Source organism: Pseudorca crassidens, chromosome 14 (assembly GCF_039906515.1).
Source record: "Pseudorca crassidens isolate mPseCra1 chromosome 14, mPseCra1.hap1, whole genome shotgun sequence".
In the NCBI taxonomy this organism is placed as follows: domain Eukaryota; kingdom Metazoa; phylum Chordata; class Mammalia; order Artiodactyla; family Delphinidae; genus Pseudorca; species Pseudorca crassidens.
Genome location: NC_090309.1, coordinates 58,115,228 through 58,141,140, shown reverse-complemented (window position 1 = coordinate 58,141,140; position 25,913 = coordinate 58,115,228). Strand labels below are relative to the sequence as shown.

The following is a 25,913-nucleotide window of genomic DNA, read 5'->3' as shown; positions in this document are numbered from 1 at the left end:
ACCTGTCCCAGAAACTTGGGAATATAGCAGTTACATTGTCTGATCTCTGTGGAACTTATATTCTACCTATAAGAAACAGACAGTAAATACTTAATATGTCAGTAGGTAATACATATTGGGAAAGAATAAGGAGAGTAGACAATTGCTATTTTACATAGAGTGGTTAGGGGAGACATCTCTGATAAAGTGATAAAGTGACATTTGAGCCACCTGAATGACGTGAGTGAACAATTTGTGTATCTGGAGAAAAGAATTTCATGAACAGAGAAAACTGGAAGTACAAAAGCCCTGAGGCAAGAGCTTTCTTGCTGTGTTAGGAGCAGCAAGAAGGTCCTTGATCGTAGTGTGCACACAATTTTGTATTTGTTAACCATTACATTTATAAAATATGGATTCATTCTAAGCAACAGAAGAGTCATTAGACACCTCACTTAGGAAAGAGAAGCAAAGTTGTTTAGTGGAAAGAGCATAATAATAATAATAAGCATGAGACCTAGTTAGGGGTGAATCACAGAAGTTTAAAGAATCAGAATCCTACAATGACTAAAATTATGAGTGTTGGTTGGGGAGAAACTAAAAATTTCATTTGCCAAAGGAAGTTATGAAAAAAAAATAGAACATCCTTCATCTGATAATAAATTTTTCCCTATGACTCTTGAGACCTTGGACCTCAGTTTTCTTACATATAGTTAGGCTTAGATTAGACGTTGCCGAGAGTCTCTTTAATAACTTTTTAAAAGCTCTTTCCTGCAGCAAATAGAAAATGGAAGGCAGCCCCCATACCTTCACTAACTCATGTTTAATCTACCTTTAACGAATTTGAATACAGGGGCTTTTGTTCAGTGCCTTGTATTATTTTCTGACCTGTTGGCTCCAGGCATGTTCTGTCCTAAAACCTGATCACATCTGTGTAAACTGAGCATTGTATCTGAAAGAATAACTAAAATTTACCTGTAAGAATATAGGATAGCAGTCCTACTGACACTGTCTGTATATTGTGTTACCTACTGAGAGGAAGTATATTGTCCCCTGCTGAGGGGGTGTACAGTTTGAAACAAACCAAAGAAGTCAAAAGCCCTTAATTGTGCTACAGATAGAATCTTTCCTTGCTGTTTCTGAGATGATATCCAAAACTTTGCAGTTCCAGAATTTAGAAAGAAGGGTGCTAGCTTTAAGTCTATTTTAAATGTGAATAAGCAGGAAGGGCAGGAAACCAAATATTGCACCTCCAAAAAAATACACTCACTTCTAAAATTTACCTATTGGCATATGTTAAATAGGATATATAATCATTACTTGGATCCCTAGGTCTGGGCTTTGTCCAAGTATTGCCTGTATTTAAAAGGAGACCAAAAAGGGGGAACCTCTTCTCTGTTGGAGATTTTTTTAAGCAGAGATCTTGTATCTGTTGGTGACAGTCTTATAGATTAAAATGTATTTAAAGGCTGTCCAATTTTTTTAGTATAAGTTATCCCAACTTCTAAGAATATGTGTTCTTGACATCCTCTTTCCTTATTTTCAGCTGAGAAAAAAGTCCCAAGTGCCCCCTTTGAACATGGAGAATATGACTTTTCATGAGAGTATCCTAGTCTTGTGCATATTTATTTTATTCCAGTTGAAGACTTTTCACCCATACTGAACTTTTCACAACTGTAGGCATACTTTTTTTTAAAAAAAGTCTAAACTAGAAAATGTAATTAACTAGAAAATCTCCATTCCTTAAGCATGCCAGTTAACGGAGCTAGTATAGTTAGAAATCCGTTCTGTCCAGAAACCGCAATTAGACTCCACAATGTGTTGCTCACTGTATCAACTGTTTACTGTTTTCCTGAAGCACTTTGAAAAGAATTCTGAAACTTGTGATTAGTGTAGCAGAAAAGAGGTACAAATGATCAGTGACGTATACAAAACTGCAAGAAAAGGCATAGTAGATCACATGTCACATTCCTGAGCTATACTCATAGTTGATTCTCCAAGGAACAATTTCACCAAAAATATTCTATTGATTATTTCCTTAAATAATGCTTTTTAAACTTTTTAAAGATTAAATATTTTCATCTTTCTAAAAATACATGCAAATAATATTTCAAGCACCCATATACTGACCACCCAGATTTATTAGATCTTTACATTTTGCTTTATTTGACTCAGGCTTTTGGGGTTTTGGGGTTTTTTTAATTAACTTTTTTTTTTTTTTTTGGCCACGCCATGCGGCATGTGAGATCTTAGCTCCCCGACCAGGGATCGAACCCATGCTCCCTGCATTGGGAGCATGGAGTCTTAACCACTGGACTGCCAGGGAAGTCCCTATTTTTTTTTTTTAAAGAAATAAAACATTAAAGATGAAATCTCTCAATACTCTTTAATACTCTTTAGAATTTCATATATAAGTTTTTATTGTTCCCCTTGGGCCTCTTGATTTTCTTTCTGCTATAGTTAATTGAGAAAGAGAGGGATAAATATTTTGATATCTGAAGTTTCTTTTTTTAATTTCTTATTTTTAAAAAATTAAATCCAACTTGGTGTATTCAGATAAAATGAATGATTTTTTTCATTTAGTGTTTAAGATAACTTTTCCTGGGGATATAAATGAGTGATTTGAGGGACTTTGTAAAGTACAACCATGTTTTGCTTAGTTCAGAAATGTTTTCAGCAGTATAGCAAATCTTTCAGAAGTTTTATGTGCCTTATATTGTTGGAATAGACGTATTTCCCATCTTTTACCAAAGAAAGCCTTTTTCACGCAGTAAAAATAATTAAAATTCTTACGCAAGGTCCCATGTCTGATACTTTCAAGTAATTTTATAACAATCACAGTTGTAAAAAAAAAAGCCCAAAAAGCAAAACAGCAAAGAAAAATCTGATTAAAGGAGGTTTAGATTCAAGAAAGTTACTTAACTGCAAAATTACTTAACTGCAAATTGGCTTGTTACTGTAATTAGATAAGTGTTGACCAGCAGATACATAAGACTTGGTTATGTCTGTCTTCTAAGCTCCTAAGAGGCTAGGTTAACACATTTTACATCTTCATTGTATACCCTCACCCAACCCCCATGTAATTAAGAATTCAATAAAATTTACCAGCTAGTAGAACTCTACCTATAGAACAATGAAAATTAAGGTAGCATTTTAGTATTTGGTCAGATTTTTCAGAACTGTGTTCTTGTCCCAGCCAGTAAAACTAACTACATAATATTTGGCAAGCACAATTAGGAATTTTTTAAATGAGCACAATAAGATTAGATTATATATCCTTCTAAATTCATGACTCCCCTTTTTATTTTGGAGTCTACATTTATGATCTATTTTTACAGCTAGACATTTGAAAGGGGTGAAATTGAGACTTTATTATAGCACAAATCAATTTCCTTGTTCAAAATTCAAAGATCCTTACAGATTACATTGTTTCATTGGAATTTTTAAAATTATTACTCGAGTGTAACTGGATCATTAACTGGAACTTGAAATACTTTGTTTAAAAATAAATGAGTTTCAAGAAAAGATTTTAGCTTTCCTTAAATGGTCTTTGTCACTTTCTACCGTAAAATTGTGGACAGTATTTCTAGCATCTTGTTTACCAGCCTGTTCTGTAGCTCTGTGGTTTTGGGGAATGGAACTGGTAGTATCAGAGAAAAAGCTCAAATTAAGTAAAGATTCTTAAATTTTCTGTTTGTTTGCTGGAATTAGGTAGCATCTCACAGCTAGCTACATTTTAGTTAAATATAAAATTCAAATTCAGTTGTGGGGGGAGCTCTTTAGTTCTAAAGATCGTAAAATATAAAAATGAATTCCTAAAGTGAAAACTTTAGGAGAAAGATGCTTTAAATTGTAAGCATTCTAGAAGTTCAGAAGGCTTTCTACAAAGCAATACCCAGTACATAAACAAGTACAAGTCATAGTCCAGACCCTTGAAGCTCTGCTGTTGCCTTTGAAAGGCTTTTTTTTTTTAAAATCTCTAGGTGCAGAAATCGAGCAAGCTATTTAAAAGGAAAAAAAAGCACAGGAGGAACCAATCTTGGAGCAGAGTATGCCCAGTACTAATTTTCTTCTACACTCTCCTTGAATTTTTCCTTTTGCTTTGTTATAATCTGTGAAAGATTAATAAATTTTGATAAGCATCTTTTAAACATATAATGTTAATAACCAGTTATTTATATCAGTATGAATTATTTCAGCAATACTGCTTTTCTCAGAACACCTGAAAATAACTATGCCAAAAAGTTTGGATTAGGGAATATAATGATCATTTTGCAATTTGAAGCACTTTGGAGGATAGGACAGCCCAGGGGAGGTGCTAAAGTAGAAGCACATGAGGAGGCTGAAGGGGAAGGACTAAGAGGTGTGCAAGAAGGACATGGAAATACAGTATTTCAAATTTTTGCCTAGAATTCACTCTTCCAAAAGATAATAGAGCAGAAACATCTTCCTCTTCTGTTGTACTCTCTGATTTCCTGTTGTTGGGATCCAGAGCTCAAGCTAATACTATTTGGATTATAAGGAAGCTGTACTGTCAGGTAATTGGACTTATGTGGACGAGCCTAAAGATATCACCACTGTCTGAACAGTACTGTCCAATAGAAATATAATGTATAACACATATAATTTTAAATATTCTAGTAGCAACATTTTAAAAATAGAAAGACACAGGTAAGATTAAGTTTAGTATATTTAATGCAGTATATCCAGAATATCATTTCAGTGTGTGATCAATATAAACAAACATTAATGAGATGTTTTACTTTTTTTTTCATACTAAATCTTCAAAATCTGTTGTGTATTTTACACTTACAGCATGTCTCAGTTCACACTAGCTGCCTTCTAAGTGTTCTACCAGTGGCTATCATTTTGGATAGTGCAGATCTAGAACATAGTTTAGAATGAAAATATTTCCCAACAGAACACAGTCTAGGAACTCATTTGACCTCTCTGAGCCTTGGTTTCCCCTTCTGTAAAAGTAGCCGTTTGAACTAGGTAAGCTCTAAGATTTCTTCCAGTTCCAGCATTATATATGTCTAGAGAAATGAACTAATAAAATTTATGGTATTTATGGTATCAACAATATCCCCCAGAATTCTCCTTCCTTCCTTCCTTCCTTCCTTCCTTCCTTCCTTCCTTCCTTCCTTCCTTCCTTCCTTCCTTCCTTCCTTCCTCCCTCCCTCCCTCCCTCCCTCCCTCCCTCCCTCCCTCCCTCCCTCCCTCACTCCCTCTCTCCCTCTCTCCCTCTCTCCCTCTCTCCCTCTCTCCCTCTCGCTCTCTCTCTCGCTTTCTCCACCATGCAGCTTGCGGGATCTTAGCTCCCCGACCAGGGATTGAACCTGGGCCCCAGCAATGAAAGCACCAAGTCCTAACCACTGGACCGCCAGGGAATTCCCTGAATTTCTTCTTTTATAATTAAGCATTGATCAGATTCAATTAAGAATATTTTATTTGAGCATAAGCTAGTAAGTGGTAGAGCTAAGATTCAAACAAGGTCTGCGTTTATCACAAAGCTTGTGTTCTCTCCACTATACTGTATAGCCTCCCTCTCAGTCCCAGGAATTTTCACAATGTCAAAATAGGAGATAAAATGTTGAGATTCATTACATTTCAAGAAGCAGCAGCTTCACTATTGAATACAGATAGCCCTATAGTGTGTTTACTAATTATTATGAGATAATTTAATCATTTCTTTCTCATTACTTTTCTGGACCACCAGACTTTTTTAATGTATTAATTAGTGTTACTGATCTCATACTCTTCTTTGACCAGTCCCATGGCCCATCTCTTCCCCTTGACTTTCATGCTGGTATACAGTGAAGACAGCCAGAAAGTAGCATTTGGGTAAAACAAATTGTTAAGTCGTTCGACTATAAGATCAATAAGCCTGACAGCCTCAAAAAACGGTTTGCAGTGAGAATTTGACTCAACAGTGATTGAGGAGGAAAGAGGTTCTTCTTCATCTATATATTTTACCTAATTCCCAAGGTAAAGACTCTTCTTAGGTTGCAAACTAGTGAGCTACATGCAGGCCAAAGGTGTGTTTTCACATGGTATTCTCCCTTTTTTGGCAAGGGAGTAAACGTTTAAAAATTGGGAGATTTCACAATAAAGTATAGATTTTCTGTTTCTCTTGAAAAATGAGAAGATCTAGCAGCACTGGGCTCACATCTTTCCTGAGAATGATTAACTGCTGCCTTCCTGAGATGGGGCCTGGTGTATGCCAGTGCCCGAACCCCAACCAGTCATCCTGTATTCTCCCACTGCTCTCATTTTGCATTTCCTGCCTGGGCCTGTAGATATTTGAACTTGTGACCCATGTATTATAGTGTACCTGATAGAACCCTCAGAATTCTAACTTATTTGCTGCACTTGCTGTTCTGTGGACAGTCACTCTAAAGCTTATGAAGAGAGATTACCGTGTGTTAAATCATGTATTACAAGCAATTCCTAGACAGTGTTTAGAATGGTCATAAATCGTTCACAAAGGGAAGGGAATAAATATTTGTCAAAGACCTTACACTTTACAGTGTGATATTTACTCAGTCATAATTCTGAATGGTAAGTAGTATTATCATTTTATTTATTAGGAAAATGAGGCCAAAGTCACATGGCTAGGAAGGGGTAAAGCTGGGATTCAGATCCCAATCAGTCTTTTTCTCCAAAGCTCCTGCTCTTGCCACTGTAATGTGTTGCCTCCCTCTCAGTCTCAGGAATTGTTCCCAGTGTCTAGATTATATTCTCTGCGTCCAGCATGCATACTGCCACTTTATCGGCAGGAAAAGCATTTTCATCCTAACATGCATTGCCATTTTTATATTAGAAAAGTTCACAGGCGCTAGATGCATAGTTCCTTTGCTTATAGTTAGTTGCTTGTGCTGCTTGACAGTTGCTAAAGGGGTCAGTGCAGTATTCTGAGCTGTCTCTATTAGCAAAGGAGAGGGCTTTTTTTTTTCTTTGATGCTATCCCTAACCCAGTCCCTTTGCTGGACATATAATCTCTTCTAACTGGCAATAGAAGCATCTATTAAATATTTTATTTTTTTCCATTCAGAAAGCATTTATGCTGTACACCTCTGATCAGTGATCTTGGAAGAAATTCCAAAGGACAGGATATTTCCCTTTAAGAATTCATATTCTGGGGCTTCCCTGGTGGCGCAGTGGTTGAGAGTCCACCTGCCAATGCAGGGGACACGGGTTCGGGACACGGGGTCGGGCCCCGGTCCGGGAGGATCCCACATGCCGTGGAGCGGCTAGGCCCGTGAGCCATGGCCGCTGAGCCTGCGCGTCCAGAGCCTGTGCTCCGCAACGGGAGAGGCCACAACAGTGAGAGGCCCGCATACCGCAAAAAAAAAAAGAATTCATATTCTTTAAAAAAAAAACAACAACTAGAGGGAAAAGTAGGTAACAAATTGACACCTATAAGAAAGTGAACTATACAAAAAATGACAAGGAGATACAGATAAAGATGATTGCTGAAGGGAAATAGTTACAGCTGATAACTAAATCATTTAGTTATCATCAAAGTCCAGCTATGCTACAACTCATCAGGAAGCAGAGCCCACTCTTAGATTCAGAAGTAATAGAGACATACATCATGTGGTATTAAAACTATGGCGTGGGAGGTCTTAGCCTGTTCTTAGATCAAACCCTGAGGCCGAACACACTATGAGTAATAATAATAAAAATAATGCGAACTTCTAACCCATAACAAGCAGAGTTTTAAAATCTGACTCTGAAGAAATATTTACAGACATTCAGCAAATAATTTCTTTCCTTCTTCCATGGTTTGCATTACATAAGCTATTGGATTATCTACTCTTCTCCTTAGTAGCTTAGGTCATTATTAGAGGTTCTAAGGTTGTATCAGCCTCTGGTTGATGATCACATTTTCAGTCTGTTTTTAACATGATTTTCACATAACAGACAAGTTAGCAAGTTCTAGACATTGCCTATGCCTTTGTACTCGGTCTCTTATTTTCTCCCTCCTGCTTAGGTTCTTTTGTAAACATTTCACGACCACCATCAACATTTATTAAACCTGTCTGTATGTAGGTTGGGATGCTGCGACCAGGGATCTCAACACAGTCTCATACACAGTCTCATTTTTTCACTTAAGTATTGTTTTGTTTTTAAGACATAAAACAGTCTCATCTGTTCACTTAAGTGTTGTTTTCATTTGTAAAAGGTGTACAATAAATATTGATTTGATTCTGGAGTTGTCTTTTTAACATTTTTAGTTTTAGACTGTTGCACATCTTAAAAACAGCTATTGGTTTATATAAATAAAAGATGTTTTTGCTGCTAACTCGAAAACTGTTTCCTAGCACTGTCTTTAAAATGTTAGTGTATTATAGTTTAATTGCTTAGACTCAAGGCTGATTGTAGGCATGATTGTGAAGTAGGGGACCGTGGTCCTCTTTCCATCCAGCTCTGGTCACTGCCCTATGTAGCAGAGCGCTTAGTCTCTCTCCCCTTCCTGACTTATGAGGGTGTCTGACTTCACTCCTCATGGTGTATTCTGAGGCCATGTTTTGTATGCCGTTAAATGTCAGTAGGTTGATCAGGTAGTGTGGTGGACATGGTTGTTTTCTACTCTGACAATCTTTTTTCAATTGTCAGAGAAACTGCCATCACAAAATTATTTTCTTTTCATTTCTGTACCTCAACTTTCCTGGCCGTCTTGTTGAAATGTGTCAACTCATAGATAAATTATATTTTAATTATGAAAATAGTTATTCTTACTTAAGGAAATGACCAATGGTTTTTTTCCTACAGTGTTTTGGACTAGGTCTTTATACAAAAGCAATCATGTATAATGAGACTAGAACTCTGAAGTAGCTATTTTTTATCTGTTTTTGTTGTATCACATTAATAATACGCTTTTCTATGAATATTCAGCAAATACATCTGTCTTAATTTTTTTCTTGTGTCTTAACAGAAGGAGAATATATTAAAATGTTTATGCGAGGTCGACCAATTACAATGTTCATTCCTTCTGATGTTGACAACTATGATGACATCAGAACAGAGCTGCCTCCTGAGAAGCTCAAACTGGAGTGGGTGTATCCTTTTCTATTGTGACAGCAAATTTGTTTGCTTTGTCTTTAGTTTAAGAAAATTTAGTTTACTTGACCTCTATCAAAATTGTCTTTATGCCAAAAAAAGTAAATGTAATAAACATAGCAACCACTTGAGAAAGTAAAGAGATGTCATCTCTAATCCTTTCACATATTACATGTATTTTGCTATTAGCAATTTAAAACTACCAAAATTAATATTTTCAGATAAGGTAAGCAATATCCTACGAACATCGAGGCAGGTGCTTGTGGTGTGGTAGAAGAGGCATCAGATTAGAATTGGAAGGCTAGTGTTTGAGCCTTGGCTCTGCCACTTATCCCTAATGAATCTTACTTCCTTCACTTACAAAAAGATGTTAATAATCCCTATCTCACAGGTCCATTGTAAGAATTAAGTAAGAAAACATCAGTTAAGCATTTTGTAAGCTGTGAAATAATGTGAATTATTTTATTAAGAGCTCAAATTAGCAAGGTGGATTCTAATTTGAGAATTAACTTCTTCACCGCCAGGCTTTTTAAAACAATGAGTATATAAAACAAAGTGCTCCTTATTTCACTTAGAAAGTCTCATTTCTCTTAGACCCTCTAAGAAACTCTCAGTGAAGCAGAAGGAGCTAATAGTTTGAACTCTGCTTTCTGCCTTCATTCTCCTACATCCTCCTGCCCGACCCCTTGAATCAGTCCCTCCTTTTGGCAGAAATTAGCTTGAGAAAACTCACCAATCCTGTTATTCTGTACAGCTTCTTAGTGGACACTCTGCCTATATCAGACTGTGCCTGGCTATCTCTTATTCATCATTTAGGTCAAGCGTAAGTGTCACTTTTTCAGATAGCCCTTCTTGTGATCTCTGTCTTTTTCTCTCTCCATTTAAATTAGATACTCCTTTTATGGTTTCTCCTAGCATCCTGTTATTTTTCTTTCCACAATTTCTAATGATATATTTGGTGTTAATTTTTGTCACCTTGTAAAGCATAAACTCTAGAGACATAGGCCTACATTTGTTTTGTTCAGATGTGTGTGTTCAGCTCTGTGCCTGACACATACTAGGAGCATAATATGTATTTGTTTTTTGAATGAGGAAACTAAGATTTAAGCATGTTAAAAGTTCTTGGGGTTCCACAAGGGCTAATGGCAGGACATGAGCTTTCTAGTTCCATTCCAGTCCTCTTTTCTTATACCTTCCTGATTCCCTTAAGTATCCATGAAAAAATTGTTTATTTAAACTTTGAAAATTATGTTTATTAAAAACCTTGACTCTTTTAAGATATGGTTATCGAGGAAAGGACTGTCGAGCTAATGTTTACCTTCTTCCTACCGGGGAAATCGTTTATTTCATAGCATCAGTAGTAGTACTATTTAATTATGAGGAGAGAACTCAACGACACTACCTGGGTCATACAGACTGTGTGAAATGGTTGGTATCGTTTAACATTTGTTCATTTTTTAATTTCATGCTCTTATTTTTTAAATCTGGATTTTTATTGGAAATGATTTCCTATGGAAAACTCAGAACTTAAGGATATTATGGGCATTCTGTAGATAATTTCAGAAAGAAAAAAAAGACTTACAGACCTCCAGAATGGTTGGTGTGATATCCACTGCAATAAAACATATCATCTATAAATCTCAATTGGGACCTCTTCTTCTTTCCCACATCTTTTATGGTCTTTTTCTTCTGGCCTAAAACATCAGATATATGTGGGGCATTCTAGACTTTTGCATACTTCTAAGAGTGATTATTGGTTACTAAATATTTCTTGAGGATTTATTTTATGTAGGTAAATTTTGAACTTGATGCTTTTGGGGGGAGAGGGAAATCATGGCTGAATAAGGATTAAAGTATCCCATAGGGTGTCAAACTGTAAAAAAGTGAGAACTCCTTTTATATACTTGGCATGTTTTTAAAGTACTCAATTAATTTTACTACTTCTTAGTTAACTTTAATTATCTATTGCTTAGATTCATTATTTTCCAACATTTAAAATCTTCTCTTCTATGTCTGTACTATTCTGGCAACTATATCTTTATCAAGAAAAAAATTACTCTAGGGCTTCCCTGGTGGCGCAGTGGTTGAGAGTCCACCTGCCGATGCAGGGGACACGGGTTCGTGCCCTGGTCCGGGAAGATCCCACATGCCGCGAAGCGGCTGGGCCCGTGAGCCATGGCCGCTGAGCCTGCGCATCTGGAGCCTGTGCTCCACAATGGGAGAGGCCACAACAGTGAGAGGCCCGCGTACCGCAAAAAAAAAAAATTACTGTAATATATATTAGACTTAAAATATTATATAGATATTGTTAAACTTTTAGAGATGATTAAAATATTGCCTTTTTCACTAGAAGAATAATATGTGTACAGAATTACTTATTACAACATCATTTGTGATAGAAAAGATTGGAAACAGCCTAAATATCTTTTAGCTGGGGACTAGTAACATTGTGGTGTATCTATAGGTTACCATGCAGCTATAAAGAAAGAATAAGGTTGGATGGACTTAGAGATTATCTTACTGAGTGAAGTAAGTCAGAAAGAGAAAGACAAATACCATATGATATCACTTATATGTGGAATGTAAAATACAACACAAATGAACATATGTACGAAACAGAAACAGACTCACAGACATAGAGAACAGACTTGGGGTTGCCAAGGGGAAGATGGGGTTGGGGAGGAAAGGATTGGGAGTTTGGGATTAGCAGACGCAAGCTATTATATAGAGGATGGTTAAACAACAAGGTCCTATTGTATAGCACAGGGAATTATTCAATATCCTGTGATAAACTGTAATGGAAACGAATATGAAAAAGTATATATGTATAACTGAATCACTTTGCTCTGCAGCAGAAATTAATACAACATTGCAAATCAACTATACTTCAATAAATTTTTTTAAAAAAGAAAGAATGAGGAAGGTCTTTGTGTATTAATATGGAAAGATCCCTAAGACATACTCCTAAGTATAAAGTTTGAACGAGAAAATGTGTGTGTAGTGTTCTACCATTTGTGTAAAAAGGAGGTGGAAGATAAATATTTATGTTGGCTTCCACATATGTAAAATTCTTCCAGAATTATTAATAAAAAGAAACTGATTACAGTGATTACCTGGGGTTGCAGGGAGTAGGGATAATAGCAAGGTAGATGAGATTTTAGCAGAATTTCAATATGTGTTTTTATAGCTTTTGATATTTGAACCATGCATATATATTACCTAGTCCAGCAATTTCACTTTTTAAAATGTGTTTTAAAAGATTGGGTTTTTTTGTATTTAAATTCTTTCCACAACTTTTATTTATTTATTATTATTTTTTTATTGGAGTATAGTCGCTTTCCAATGTGTTAGTTTCTACTGTACAGCAAAGTGAATCAGCTATACGTATACATATATCCCCTCTTTTTTGGATTTTAATATGGCAAAATGTTAGTGTTAGGGTTTTAATTACTTTTAATATAATTGACCACAATAAAGGATGTGAACTATTTAAGTAAGAGGAAATAGAATTAAAGAAACATTGATAAACTCTAGCCTCCTTAGTAATAAAAGAAAATAAAGTGATACCATTGGATTTCTCTGGTGGTGCAGTGGTTAAGAATTCGCCTGCCAATGCAGGGGACACGGGTTCGATCCCTGGTCCAGGAAGATCCCACATGCTGCAGAGCAACTAAGCCTGTGCGCCACAACTACTGAGCCTGAGCTCTAGAGCCCACGAGACACAACTGCTGAGCCCGCGTGCCACAGCTACTGAAGCCCACACGCTCTAGGACCCACGTTCCACAACTACTGAGCCCGTGTGCTGCAACTACTGAAACCTGTGCTCCGCAACAAGAGAAGCCACCGCAATGAGAAGCCTGCATACTGCAACAAAGAGTAGCCCCCGCTCACCACAACTAGAGAAAGCCCACGTGTAGCAAGAAAGACCCAGAGTGGCCCCCCCCCAAAAAATTGATACCATTTATACCAATCAAATTATCAAGGCATTTTAAAAGGTATAATTCTTAATATGGGGAAGTTTTCATGACACTTTTTTTTTTTTTTTGCGGTACGCGGGCCTCTCACTGCTGCGGCCTCTCCCGTTGTGGAGCGCAGGCTCCAGACATGCAGGCTCCGGACGCGCAGGCTCAGTGGCCATGGCCCACGGGCCCAACCGCTCCGCGGCATGTGGGATCCTCCCGGACCGGGGCACGAACCCGTGTCCCCTGCATCGGCAGGCGGACTCTCAACCACTGCGCCACCAGGGAAGCCCTGGTGACACTTTTAAAACATTTTTATTTATGACAGTTTAAATTGATACTACTCTTCCGGAGATTAATGAACAATACATACCAAGAACAAAATTACATTCTCAGTTGCGCTTACCCCTTGGTTGCAAGATGTAGAAGAATTCTAGATACGGATGTGAAGACATCCTTTTAAAAATCTTGCTCATCACTCATATGTTTAGCATGAGAAATGTGGGCATATATTTTGCAGTATTTTCAATTTGTACTTAAAAGTTTCTTGCCCAAAGTTGGCAGGCTGATTCTTAACCACTGCGCCACCAGGGAAGCCAATGCTTATGTTTTTGGGTTTTTTTGTTTTTTTGGTTTTTTTTTTTGCGGTACGCGGGCCTCTCACTGTTGTGGCCTCTCCCATTGCGGCGCACAGGCTCCGGATGCGCAGGCTCAGCGGCCATGGCTCATGGGCCCAGCAGCTCCGTGGCATGTGGGATCTTCCCGGACCGGGGCACGAACCCGTGTCCCCTGCATCAGCAGGCGGACTCCCAACCACTGTGCCACCAGGGAAGCCCAATGCTTATGTTTTAATAAAGTAAAATTACACAATGCAATATTGCATCTTCACTGTAATAAAACCATGTGAATATTTATTCCTAGGTGCAGGACTACAAAGGAACTTGAACAAATGAGAACAGTTTAATTTATCATGCCACAATTATGAGTAAATATTTTCTTCAGATTTAGTGTTCTAATAATAATTTGTTCAGTTTAACAAGGAAGTAGTACAGCTGAAAACTTAGGAAAGAAATCCTTTAGGTAATTGTTGTTTATTTGATTTGCTAAAGTAAATCAAATGGATCACGTTGAGGTATTTTTAATGATTAAAAACTGTTTGAAAAATGTTGATACTTAGGCATATTTCTGCTGTTTTATGTCTTTCCTGTATTTAAAATTGTTGTTAATACTGCTTTCTAGCCTTGCTATACATCCTGACAAAATTAGGATTGCAACTGGACAGATAGCTGGAGTGGATAAGGATGGAAGGGTGAGTGGCACAGTTTTATGCATTCTGTACCTAGTGATATTGATATTAGAATGGAATTGATTGTAATTTTAACCATAACTCATTTATTTTATTCTCTTAAAATTTAATTATTAAGGAATTTCTAGTATAAGCAGGGAAAAAAAATATTAGGATGTAATAACATTCCAAAAAAACAAAAGAGAGTCAAAGTAAAAATTTTGTTTCAAAAAAAAATAAGTGTTCTCCCTAAGGAAACTATTTACTTGTAAAAATGGGAGAACTGATAAGCTTGTTAAAAAAATTTTTTTAAACAGAGAATAATTTATCAATGTTGCCCTAAATTGATGAATCCCTTGATTTTATATATGACTAGAAATGATAACACTTAAAATTTTTCAGTTATTATTCAGTACTGTTAAATTGGCTTACATAACAAATCCCTTATTTGTAAGGATCGACAGTGAATATTAATGATGACTGATAAGCATGTGTATGACTACTCATGACATTTTCCGACTTAAAGTTTCTTTAAAGAAAAAGGCGTTAGAGGGGTTATATTGGATGACTTTTAAGACCCTTCCAGTTGTAAATTCTATTTAAGGACTGTTTGCTTAGCAATTTATTGGACACTGATTCTTTTAAAAAGTATTATTTTCTCAGGAATGAAAGTAATGCTAAAAGCAGGATTTCCAGAGCAAATTTGCTGATGTTAGAATCCTGACTCCACCTTTTAATAGCTGGATAACTATAGACAAGTTATTACCTCCATTTCAGTTTCCTCATCTGTTAAATGGTGGTTATAATAAATAGCACCTAACCCATAGGTCTGTGAGAATTAAATGAATTAATACATGTAATATACTCAGAATAGTATATAACACATAGTAAATACTTCAAATCATTTGCTGCTACTGTTATCACTTTTGTTATTTCCTTACTTTCATGGTATGAGAAGAAAATACCTGCTCAAGATTCTTTGGGGGCATATGTAAACAGTTCTTGTGGGAGTGGTATTTATTTTCATCTACCTAAATACTAGTTGTCTTGCTGTCTTGTGTTTTTCCCCTTGTTTCTGCAGCCCCTGCAACCCCATGTCAGAGTGTGGGATTCAGTTAGTCTATCTACACTGCAAATTATTGGACTTGGAACTTTTGAGCGTGGAGTAGGATGCCTGGATTTTTCAAAAGCAGTAAGTATTTAAGGGAGTTAGCCAGCTGCACAAAGACACAGAAAAGAAGTTAAGCTCAGTTTTGTTTGTGTCTGTGTTCGTGGAAAGTGATAATTGAATTGAAAAATTAGATGTTAGCTATTGCTTAACAGTGGCCAGCATTTTAACCTAAGTGCTAAAGTACTTTGGTTTAGATAGGATCCAGGATATTTCGCTTAATTATACTTAACTTTGTTCTGTCCTGAAATAGGATTCTAACGTAATAGCAGGAAATGGTTAAAGGAATGCATACGTAGCATAGTAAAATTGAAACAAGCAGTAAGATGTGCTTTTGCTTCAGCTTGAATCATGGAGATCTATTTTACTTAGAAAATGTACAGACATGAAACTTGGCCAGTTCTCCCACAAGTATTGTCTTTTCTTAATGTCATATTGGAGTAAAGGAAACAGTCAGACCTTTGCGTTCACTAAAATCATGAATTGTTTTGGTTCTGAACTGATGACAGCATGATTTTTTTAATTAATTAATTTATTTATGTATTTAATTTTGGCTGCATTGGGTCTTCGTTGCTGTGTGCGGGCTTTCTTTAGTGGCAACGAGCGGGGGCTACTCTTCCTTGCGGTGTGGAGGCTTCACATTGCGGTGGCTTCTCTTGTTGCGGGGCACAGGCTCTAGGTGCTCAGCCTTCAGTAGTTGTGGCTCATGGGCTGTAGAGCACAGGCTCAGTAGTTGTGGCGCATGGGCTCAGTTGCTTTGCGGCATGTGGTATCCTCCCGGACCAGGACTCGAACCCGTGTCTCCTGCACTGGCAGGCAGATTGTTAACCACTGCGCCACCAGGGAAGCCCCGACAGCATGATTTTAAATTTAAGTTTAAAATTCAGTGTCTAGCAATCTTACCTAAGCCTTGAGACTTTATTTTGTGAAAATAAAACAAGATGTTGCTCATGTAAACATTCTATTTATTGTTGAATTATATGTAATTATTATAGAGTATACAGGAAAACTTCTTTATTTTAGGATCATAATTTTTAATTTCAATTACAAATATACCTCCAGATTTTATTGGGCCTCATTCATGCTTTAGGATATATTTATGTATTCATATTGTCTCTTCAGTTCCTAACTATCAGCAGCTATATTCTGGATTATGAGTGTTTTGTGGGACATGGAGGAGCAAGGGACATTTTTAGAGCAGAAAGATCAGTTTGGGTGGATATAGGAACTTTACTAGCTTGCAGGCACTGAATGTCAAGGGGTATAATGAGTCAGGAATTGGGAGAAAGGCATTTAGAAAAGGAGATCAGAGGACAGAAGGGAAATACTTTTAAACCTTTTTTACCCCCCAAAATTTCTGTAGCAGGAACTGTTGTCATCTTGTTGATACCATTGTTACAGTGTTAAGAGTATCTTGGATTGCCTCACACTCTGACTTTTCCTCATTTAGGTAATCATTCCAATACAGGATAAAAGAAAGATAAAGAGGAAAGTAAGCTCTGCCCTTCCTCGGTACCTCTCACTTATCACCACAATATTTCTTTGTTCCATAGACATCATAAGGCATATACTACAAATGCTACTAGAAAAAAATAATCTTTTAGTATCATCCACAGTTCTTTTTCTTAAACTGGGAGGCATTAGTTATGTTTTTATCTTGTTTATTCATGTTAATGTAAATCAGGTATATCATGGAAAACAAATTGGCAAACTTTAAAGTAGCCATTAATTTTAGCTTGTTCTATCAAACTACCAAAATTTAGGAGCAAAGTTATAGAATTATATACATTTCACATCTACCTCAAAGGAAAATACTTTAAATGCAGTCAGACTACTTTAAAGCAGAAAATACTTTAAGCTGCAGAAGGGACTAGGGTGTCCTCCAAATTAATTATTTGCTATCTCTGAATAATAAAAGTGGCTAGAGAGCAAGTGGAGATCAACCTAGGGGAAAAAATTAGAAATGGAAAAACAATTTTTAAAGACTTTTTATTATATTTCTGAAGAAAATACAGTCTTAGTAAATAGTGTATTCATTATATTTCAAGGAACCATGAGCTTAAAGGATTTTAGATTATCTTAAACTTGGCAGTTTTAATAATATGGTATTTCTTTTTAGAAAGTCAGCCTTATCTGAAAATTTTTAAATGCCTATTTAAATTGACTTTTCTTTAGGATTCAGGTGTTCATTTATGTGTTATTGATGACTCCAATGAGCATATGCTTACTGTATGGGATTGGCAGAAGAAATCAAAAGGAGCAGAAATAAAGGTAAAAACATTTTAATTGGGTATTATCTTTTAGAATACATTATTTGTTTTGTAAATCCTTGGAAGTATATTGCATATCCTTAGGTTTCAAGAAAGCACCAGCTGGCCAAATTCATCAAATTTATTGATTTGTCATTATTCTTATGGTAGTCAGTTTTAAGATACAGTAGTCAAGCAGCTTCAACCACTTTCAGTGATATTTCAGACACATTGTACTACTGAAATGCCAAAGTAGTTCTGTGTGTAATCTCAAAGTTAAGACTGTATACTCTACTTGGCTTCTTTTTCTTTAACAAAATATGTTATTTTTTTCAATCTTTAAAGATTAACAAATCTAAAGGAAAAATTCAACCTTTGGAATATGGCTGACATAACTGAAAAGCATATGTAATGATAAGTTTTTTGGTTTTAATTATGTGTATGGAATTATTAAATAAAATACTACAGCCTTTATAGTTGCTATAGAATAGTGTTAATCCTTTCGTTTAGAGCAGGCTATAACTTGTAAGAGAGGAATGAGGTTAGCATTGCAACTGCCTTCATATGGCTCAGAAACGGCCTCCCTCTGACAGGTTCAAAGGGATTCAAAGCAACAGGATGGGTTTAAAAAAATTTTTTTTAATTTATTTAATTTATTTTTGGCTGCGTTAGGTCTTCGTTGCTGCGCGTGGGCTTTCTCTAGTTGCGGCGAGCGGGGGCTCTCTTCAGTGCACGGGCTTCTCATTGTCGTGGCTTCTCTTGTTGCGGAGCAAGGGCTCTAGGCATGCAGACTTCAGTAGCTGTGGCTCGCGGGCTCTAGAGCACAGGTTCAGTAGTTGTGGCACTCGGGCTTATCTGCTTCACGGCATGTGGGAAATCCCTGGACCAGGGATCGAACCCATGTTCCCTGCATTGGCAGGTGGATTCTTAACCACTGCACCACGAGGGAAGTCCTGACAGCATGGCTTTTAAAAGCCTGTGACATATTTGCTATACTCTTAAATAACGTCACATTCCTCTTCAATTGTGCGCTCTCCTAGTTTTGTGTAAGCTTCAAGCCTTCAGCTTGTTGGATGAAAAGAGGTTATTTCTTTTAAATAGTATAAGTTAATCTTTTGAAAGTAGCAGAGTAGATTTGATTGTACTTGAAAGGAATATAAGGTATCAGGAAACCTCAGACTTTAAAAAACATAAATGAAGATAGATTGTCTGTCAGCCATCATTCAGAGTAATTTAACATTGAAACATAGGAAAGTTACACTGAAGTGAAATATGTGAATTTTGGTCCTTTGTAGGAAAGGCTACCGGATGAAGTCTTATGGTTTTCCTCCTAGTGGCCACTCCTGGACCTCCTTTCCAGAACCTTTGGTGTTGGTGTTCCTGAGAGTTATACCCCATGTCTTCTGTTGATATCATATGCTGCTCCTGTTGCTTCCATGGCCTTGGTTACTACCTGCCATGTCCCACATCAGCTCACTCCAGCCCAGAGTAACAAGAGCAATTCTTGTTGCCTGCTGGACATCTTTATTTGAATCCCGCAAGTCACAAGCAAAGTGTCCAAATCTGTACTAATCATATTTGTTAGCCCCCAACCAGTTTGTCTGTCCGTGACTAACATCACATTGCACTTAGTTGCTCAAGCTGGAAACTTGGGCATCGTTCATGATTCCTTTTCCCTCACTTTCACACCCAGTCAGTCAGCAAGTTCACTCAACTCTGTATCCCAAATATCTATATTAGAACTCTTTCATTGCAAACAACTTCAAAACAACTAAAGCAAATTTAACGAGAGTTTATTGATTCATGTTTAGGGAGTTAAAGAAAACCTCTAGTAAAGGTCAGAGGGAGATTTTGCCTCAGGAATGATTTGATTCAGGGACTACATCACTGATTCTCTGTCTCCCCTCTTAGCTTCTCCCTGTGTGTTAACTTTATTCTTCTGTAGTTAAGCTCTGTCCTGGCTTATGTCACAAGGATTGGGGATTTAATACATTACTTGTTAATTTATGTATATTTAAAATTCAGTAAGGCAACTTCAAAACCTTATTGACAGATAGATATTAAAGAAGACCTAAATAATTGGAGGATTATACAGTAGTAATGGATAGAAGCCGGTATTGTGAAGATGTTAGTTCTCTGCATATTGGTCTATACATTCAACATAGTCAAAATCCCAGCATGATTTTTATAGACATTGACAAGCTGAATATATGTGGAAATATGAATCAGTAAGAACAGACAAAATCACCAAGATTGGTGAGGGTGTAAAGTAACTGGAACTCTCGTATACTGCTGCTAGTCATGTAAATTGGTATAGCCCTTTTGGAAAACTGTTTGGTATTACCTAGTAAAGTTGAACACATGCATATGCATACCTTCTGACCCATCTTGTTCCACTTCTAGGTATAAACCCAAAAGAAGTATATACAAGTAATCAAAAATAAAAGAAAAAATTACTCAAATGCCCATCAGTAAGAGAATGGATATATCAATAATGTGGTCTTTCCATACAAAGGAATACTATACAGCAATTAGAATGAACAAATTACAATATATGCACCAACACTTGTGGATCTCACAAATGTAATATTGATAAAATGAGCTAGACACAGAGGAATACCTTCTGTATTATTCCATTTAAATAAAACAGACAAAGCTAATCTTCGCTACTGCAAATGAGGATCATGGTTACTTCAGCAGTGAGGGGATAGTGAGTAGAAAAGGGATCTGGGATGTTTCTGGGATGTTAGTAATGTTCTGTTTCTTGCTTTAGATGCTGTACAGAGGTGTGTTCAATTTGTGAAAACTTATCAAGCTATGTACTTAGGATTTGTGAGCTTTTCTGATTATATAGTACACATCAATAAAAAGTTAAAATACCCTGTAAGGCCACACTCATACCCAAAGTGATTTATTTTCATAGATTATTCAGTTTATATCTTGAATATCTTACCACTGGAACCATGGGTTTGTATACTTGCGAATATTTATAGTTAGCTTTATAATCCTTGATTAATCGGTTTGGCATAAGATCCAACTGTTGAGTAGTTTTGATTTTTTCCAAGTGAAAACTAAGGACTGCTGAATCAGTTTTTAAAAGATTCCAATTCTGGAAGAGAGGTGACTAATTTTGCTTTGTTATCAACACATTATCTTTTCCTTTTTCTTCTTTTTTCCTTCCAGTTTTATTGAAATATAATTGACAGCCCTGTATAACTTTAAGGTATACAGCTTAATGATTTGGCTTACATTTGTCATGAAATGATTATCACAATAAGTTTTGTGAACATCCATCATCTCATATAGATAGAAAATGAAAGAAATAGAAAAAAATCTTTTTCCTTGTGATAAGAATTCTTGGGATTTACTCTTTACAAGTGTTATATATAACATTCAGCAGTGTTAATAATATTTATTATGTTGTACATTACATCCCTAGTGTACTTTTTTATATATTTTTTTATTGAGGTATAGTTGATTTACAATGATGTGTTAGTTTCAGGTGTACAGCAAAGTGATTCAGTTATACATATGTATACACACACATACACATATATATACACACAATATATATTCTTTTTCAGATTCTTTTCTTATATAGTTATCACAAAATATTGAGTTTATAGTCTCCTGTGCTATACAGTAGGTCCTTATTGTTTATTTTATATGTAGTAGTGTGTATATGTTACTCTCAAATTCCTAATTTGCCCCTCCCCCAGCCTTTCCGCTTTGATAACCATAAGTTTGTTTTCTAGGTCTGTGAGTCTGTTTATGTTTTGTAAATAAGTTCATTTGTATCATTTTTTTAGATTCCACATATAAGTGATAGCATATGTTATTTGTCTTTTTCTGTCTGACTTCACTTAGTATGATAATCTCTAGGTCCATCCATGTTGCTACAAATGGCATTATTTCATTTTTTTATGGCTAAGCAATATTCCATTGTATTTATGTACCACATCTTCTTTATCCACTCATCTGTTGATGGACATTAGGTTGTTTCCATGTCTTGGCTGTTGTAAATAGTGCTGCGGTGAACATTGGGGTGCGTGTATCTTTTCAAATTATGGTTTTCTCTGGATATATGCCCAGGAGTGGGATTGCAGGATCGTATGGTCGTTCTATTTTTAATTTTTTAAGGAACCTCCATACTGTTCTCCGTAGTGGTTGTACCCATTTACATTCCCACCAACAGTGTAGGAGGGTTCCTTTTTCTCTACATCCTCTCCAGCATTAATTATTTGTAGACTTTTTGATGATGACCATTCCGATTGGTGTGAGGTGATACCTCATTGTGGTTTTGATATGCATTTCTCTAATAATTAGCGATGTTAAACGTCTTTTCACGTGGCTTTTGGCCATCTGTGTATCTTCTTTGGAGAAATGTCTGTTTCTCTTCTGCCCATTTTTTGATTTGCTTGTTTGTTTTTTTGATACTGAGCTACATGGGCTATTTGTATATTTTGGAGACTAATCCCTTGTCAGTTGCATTGTTTACTAATATTTTCTCCCATTCTTCGAGTTGTCTTCTCATTCTGTTTATGGTTTCCTTTCTGTGCAAAAGCTTTTAAGTTTAATGAGGTCCCTTTCCTAGGTTTTTTTGAGGAAAGAGCATAAAAGCTCTTTGTTTTTTGTTTTTTCATTCTGTAGGAATCAGTAGTGACCATTCTGTATCTACTTTTTACATCTTCAGCATGGGGTTGAATCTCTAAATCAGTAATATTTTCCTGAATGAATGGTCAGTAGTATGGTACAAATAAAGATAAGACTGGTTTGTTTTTTCTAAGACCAAAATGGCAATGTCTTTAAGACAGCATGTACATTGTTCTTTCATTTGGTAGTTTTAGCGTACTTTTCCTTGAATATGCAAGAAATTAAAACAACCTAAAACTAATTCATGGAAATGTCTTCCTAGTGCAGAGTTATTATATATAGATAGCATAAAAGATGATATAATAGGATAAGGACATCAAGTTTAAATCATTATTCTAAAAATCTATTATTAAAATTTTTCAGGAAAATAGAACTTTGAAGAAAAGGCATTTCCTTAAAACTTTTCCTATATTTGATTATCAGTACCTGTAATTGGTACTTAATGGAGATAAGTATATACATTCATCTAAAACTTTATTTCTCTTTCCACAGACAACAAATGAAGTTGTTTTGGCTGTGGAATTCCATCCAACAGATGCAAATACTATAATAACCTGTGGTAAATCTCACATTTTTTTCTGGACCTGGAGTGGCAATTCACTAACAAGAAAACAGGGAGTTTTTGGGGTAAGGACCAGAATGTTATAACTTCATTATAAAACTTGAATTTTTTAATTGTTGAGTAAGCATAAAGTCATCATGCCAAAGGGAAAACTGAAAATTCTCATTGTTTCATTGTAGAAATATGAAAAACCAAAATTTGTGCAGTGTTTGACATTCTTGGGGAATGGAGATGTTCTTACTGGAGACTCAGGTGGAGTCATACTTATATGGAGCAAAACTACTGTAGAACCCACACCTGGGAAAGGGCCTAAAGGTACAGTATTCTCATATTGAAGTCATTCCTTTCAGTTTGCGCATATTGCTATTGCAGTGCCATCTCTTATCCAGACCAGGAGAGAGAAAGCTGCAGGGAGACAGTATGAGAGTCACCAACATACATTTTGTTTTTAAGGTTCTTCACGATAGTCTTTCTTTAAATCAAATTATTTACTCATTTATTAAGCATATGTAACCTACATTTTACTACACTGTACCTTTCCTTCCAGGAGGTTAATACAGAATTATTAGAGATGATACAGATACATGTTAATTTAAACACCGTAAAGATTAAGAGAGAAGTCATCCCAATCTTCAGTATTTTGTGAAGCCTTCACAGAAGAAATGATATTTCTGTTAAGCCATAATGAATGTGCAACACTACAAAAGATATGGAACTTTGATCCCACTTAGGGATCAGTATAAGTTCAGGGACAAAGATGGTTATGAACGTGAAACATCCAGGATAGTGTGAATAAACTTGTCATGTGTTAACAAAAACAAGAGATAGCCAGCATGAAGGAAATACAATTTTAAAAAATAGTAGTGAATTGCAGTTTCTTTTATCAATTTAAACTAATATATACTAAGCCAATGAAAATTCAAATAAGGATTAAAGATACAGATTTTCCGAGTTATCCACAAGAATCCTAAAAACTGGTTGAGTTCACCATGGAAGAGAGAAGAGCTGTGAGGCCAAGGATCCTTAGTCCCACAGTTAGATGACCAGAAAAGAGCCTACAGGGGTTACAGAAGTGAGATTTAAAAAAAAAAAAGTTAGCAAGATAGAACTTTTTATTTAGTGCCTGAACAAGGAAGCAGAGAATTCCCAGGAGTTTCAGTGCTCTAGGGAGATCAAGAAGAATAAGAACCAAGGAAAGACCAAAGGAGCTTGCAATTTCAATAGAACATTAAGGCCGTAGAACAGCTAAGTATAGAATAGCCAGTTTTAAATTGGAGAATTTTGGGCTTCCCTGGTGGCGCAGTGGTTAAGAATCGGCCTGCTAGTGCAGGGGACACGGGTTCGAGCCCTGGTCCGGGAATATCCCACATGCTGTGGAGCAGCTAAGCCCGTGCGCCACAACTACTGAAGCCTGCACACCTAGAGCCTGTGCTCCGCAACAAGAGAAGCCACCACAATGAGAAGCCCGCACACCACAACGAAGAGTAGCCCCCGCTCACCACAGCTAGAGAAAGACCATGCGCAGCAACAAAGACCCAACACAGCCAAAAATAAATAAATAAATGTATTAAAAATAATAATAATAAAATGGAGAATTTTGAGAATCCTAGTTGAAAATGGAATGGAAGGCAAAGTTGCTACAATCAATCAGTAGTCTTTTTAAGGTTGCCTAAAACCTGAGAGTAAACTGGGTATTGTGGTGGAAAAAAGACTAAAAATCTTAGAGAGAGAGATGAGAATAACTGGTTTGAGTGTAAGAAGAAAGATTTTATCCTTGAAAAAGAGTAATAGCCTACATTCTATCCCGAGATCTTATGTGGCTAAATGGTGGAGGTCATGCAGGATGACATTGCTCTCAGTAAAAGTGGCTCCCTGTTAAAAAGTTGAAGTTTTTATTGTTAATGGATAATATAAGAATAGTAATATAGTAAAATATCACATAATCAGACTCCATTACTTCAGAATTCTACTTGTTGGAATTGGAATCCAGCTGAAACCTTCGACTTGCCTGTGGAAATTGGATTTATTATAATAAATGAATACTAAAACCAAAGACCTACAAATTTAGAGGTGTCATTTTCTAAATAGTTAGTGATTAAAATTATCCATATCAACTCACAAAAGGATGGTTCCAAGGACCTTTTCTTAACAGCTGTTGGTTAACATAGTTATCTGTGATATAGAAAGATAGTCCCAATTACTACATTTGTGTTACGTTTCCTCCCTTTCTCTTCTCCTTTTCCCAACATAGCAACCGACTGTAGGTTTTACTGTCTCCTGGGCTGGGTCTGGAGATACAATATGTGTAAGAACAGTGTGTATGGCCATATGGTAAAATGGGACAGGAGAGACAAAAAGAATAACTCATAGTTAGTCCCCTTCTTCTTTTTCTTTTTCTCACTACAGCTCCTCTTCCCAGCCCCAGTAGTGGGCCTTGGAATTCATTCAGCTTTACCTCAAATTGGTTTTCCTCAAAAACACAGATATATTTTATCCTCAAGTCCCATTTGCACCCAAATATACAGGTCCACTTTGCCGTTTTCTATGGTACATGAAAAAATGAGAGGAAAAACATTGAAAATAGTCTTTTTTCATATACACACTACTATATATAAAATAGATAATCAACAAGGACCTACTGTATAGCACATGGAACTCTACTCAATATTCTGTAATAACCTGTGTGGGAAAAGAATCTGAAAAAGAATGTCACTGAATCACTTTGCTGTACACCTGAAAGTAACACAACATTGTAAATCAACTATACTCCAATATAAAATAAAAATTAAATTAAAAAAAAATAGCTTTTTTTCAATCTCATTTTTCCTTTCTGTTTAAGGACAATAAAAGTGAAAAAATATCCAGAGAACCATATACTTCCTTCAAAGTAGAAGGTTATGAGAGGAAAATTACAGACCTTGTTCTAAAATCAGTAGGCTGGGAGCAGAGAGAGATTCTTTATTAGTGTAGCACGTAGTAGCAGTAGAAAGAAAAC

The 25,913-nt window shown here is 36.2% G+C and overlaps 1 protein-coding gene across 3 annotated transcripts in view; it reads left to right on the top strand.

Moving 5' to 3' along the window:
* EML4 (EMAP like 4) overlaps nucleotides 1-25,913 on the top strand; it is a 152,996-nt gene that overhangs the window by 92,019 nt on the left and 35,064 nt on the right. For all 3 annotated transcript variants that reach the window (XM_067703140.1, XM_067703139.1, XM_067703138.1), the window contains 7 exons: nucleotides 8,918-9,041; nucleotides 10,321-10,470; nucleotides 14,241-14,310; nucleotides 15,368-15,478; nucleotides 17,630-17,725; nucleotides 22,849-22,983; nucleotides 23,098-23,233. In XM_067703140.1, the coding sequence (XP_067559241.1) occupies nucleotides 8,918-9,041; nucleotides 10,321-10,470; nucleotides 14,241-14,310; nucleotides 15,368-15,478; nucleotides 17,630-17,725; nucleotides 22,849-22,983; nucleotides 23,098-23,233 (822 nt within the window). The remainder of the gene's footprint in view (nucleotides 1-8,917; nucleotides 9,042-10,320; nucleotides 10,471-14,240; nucleotides 14,311-15,367; nucleotides 15,479-17,629; nucleotides 17,726-22,848; nucleotides 22,984-23,097; nucleotides 23,234-25,913) is intronic.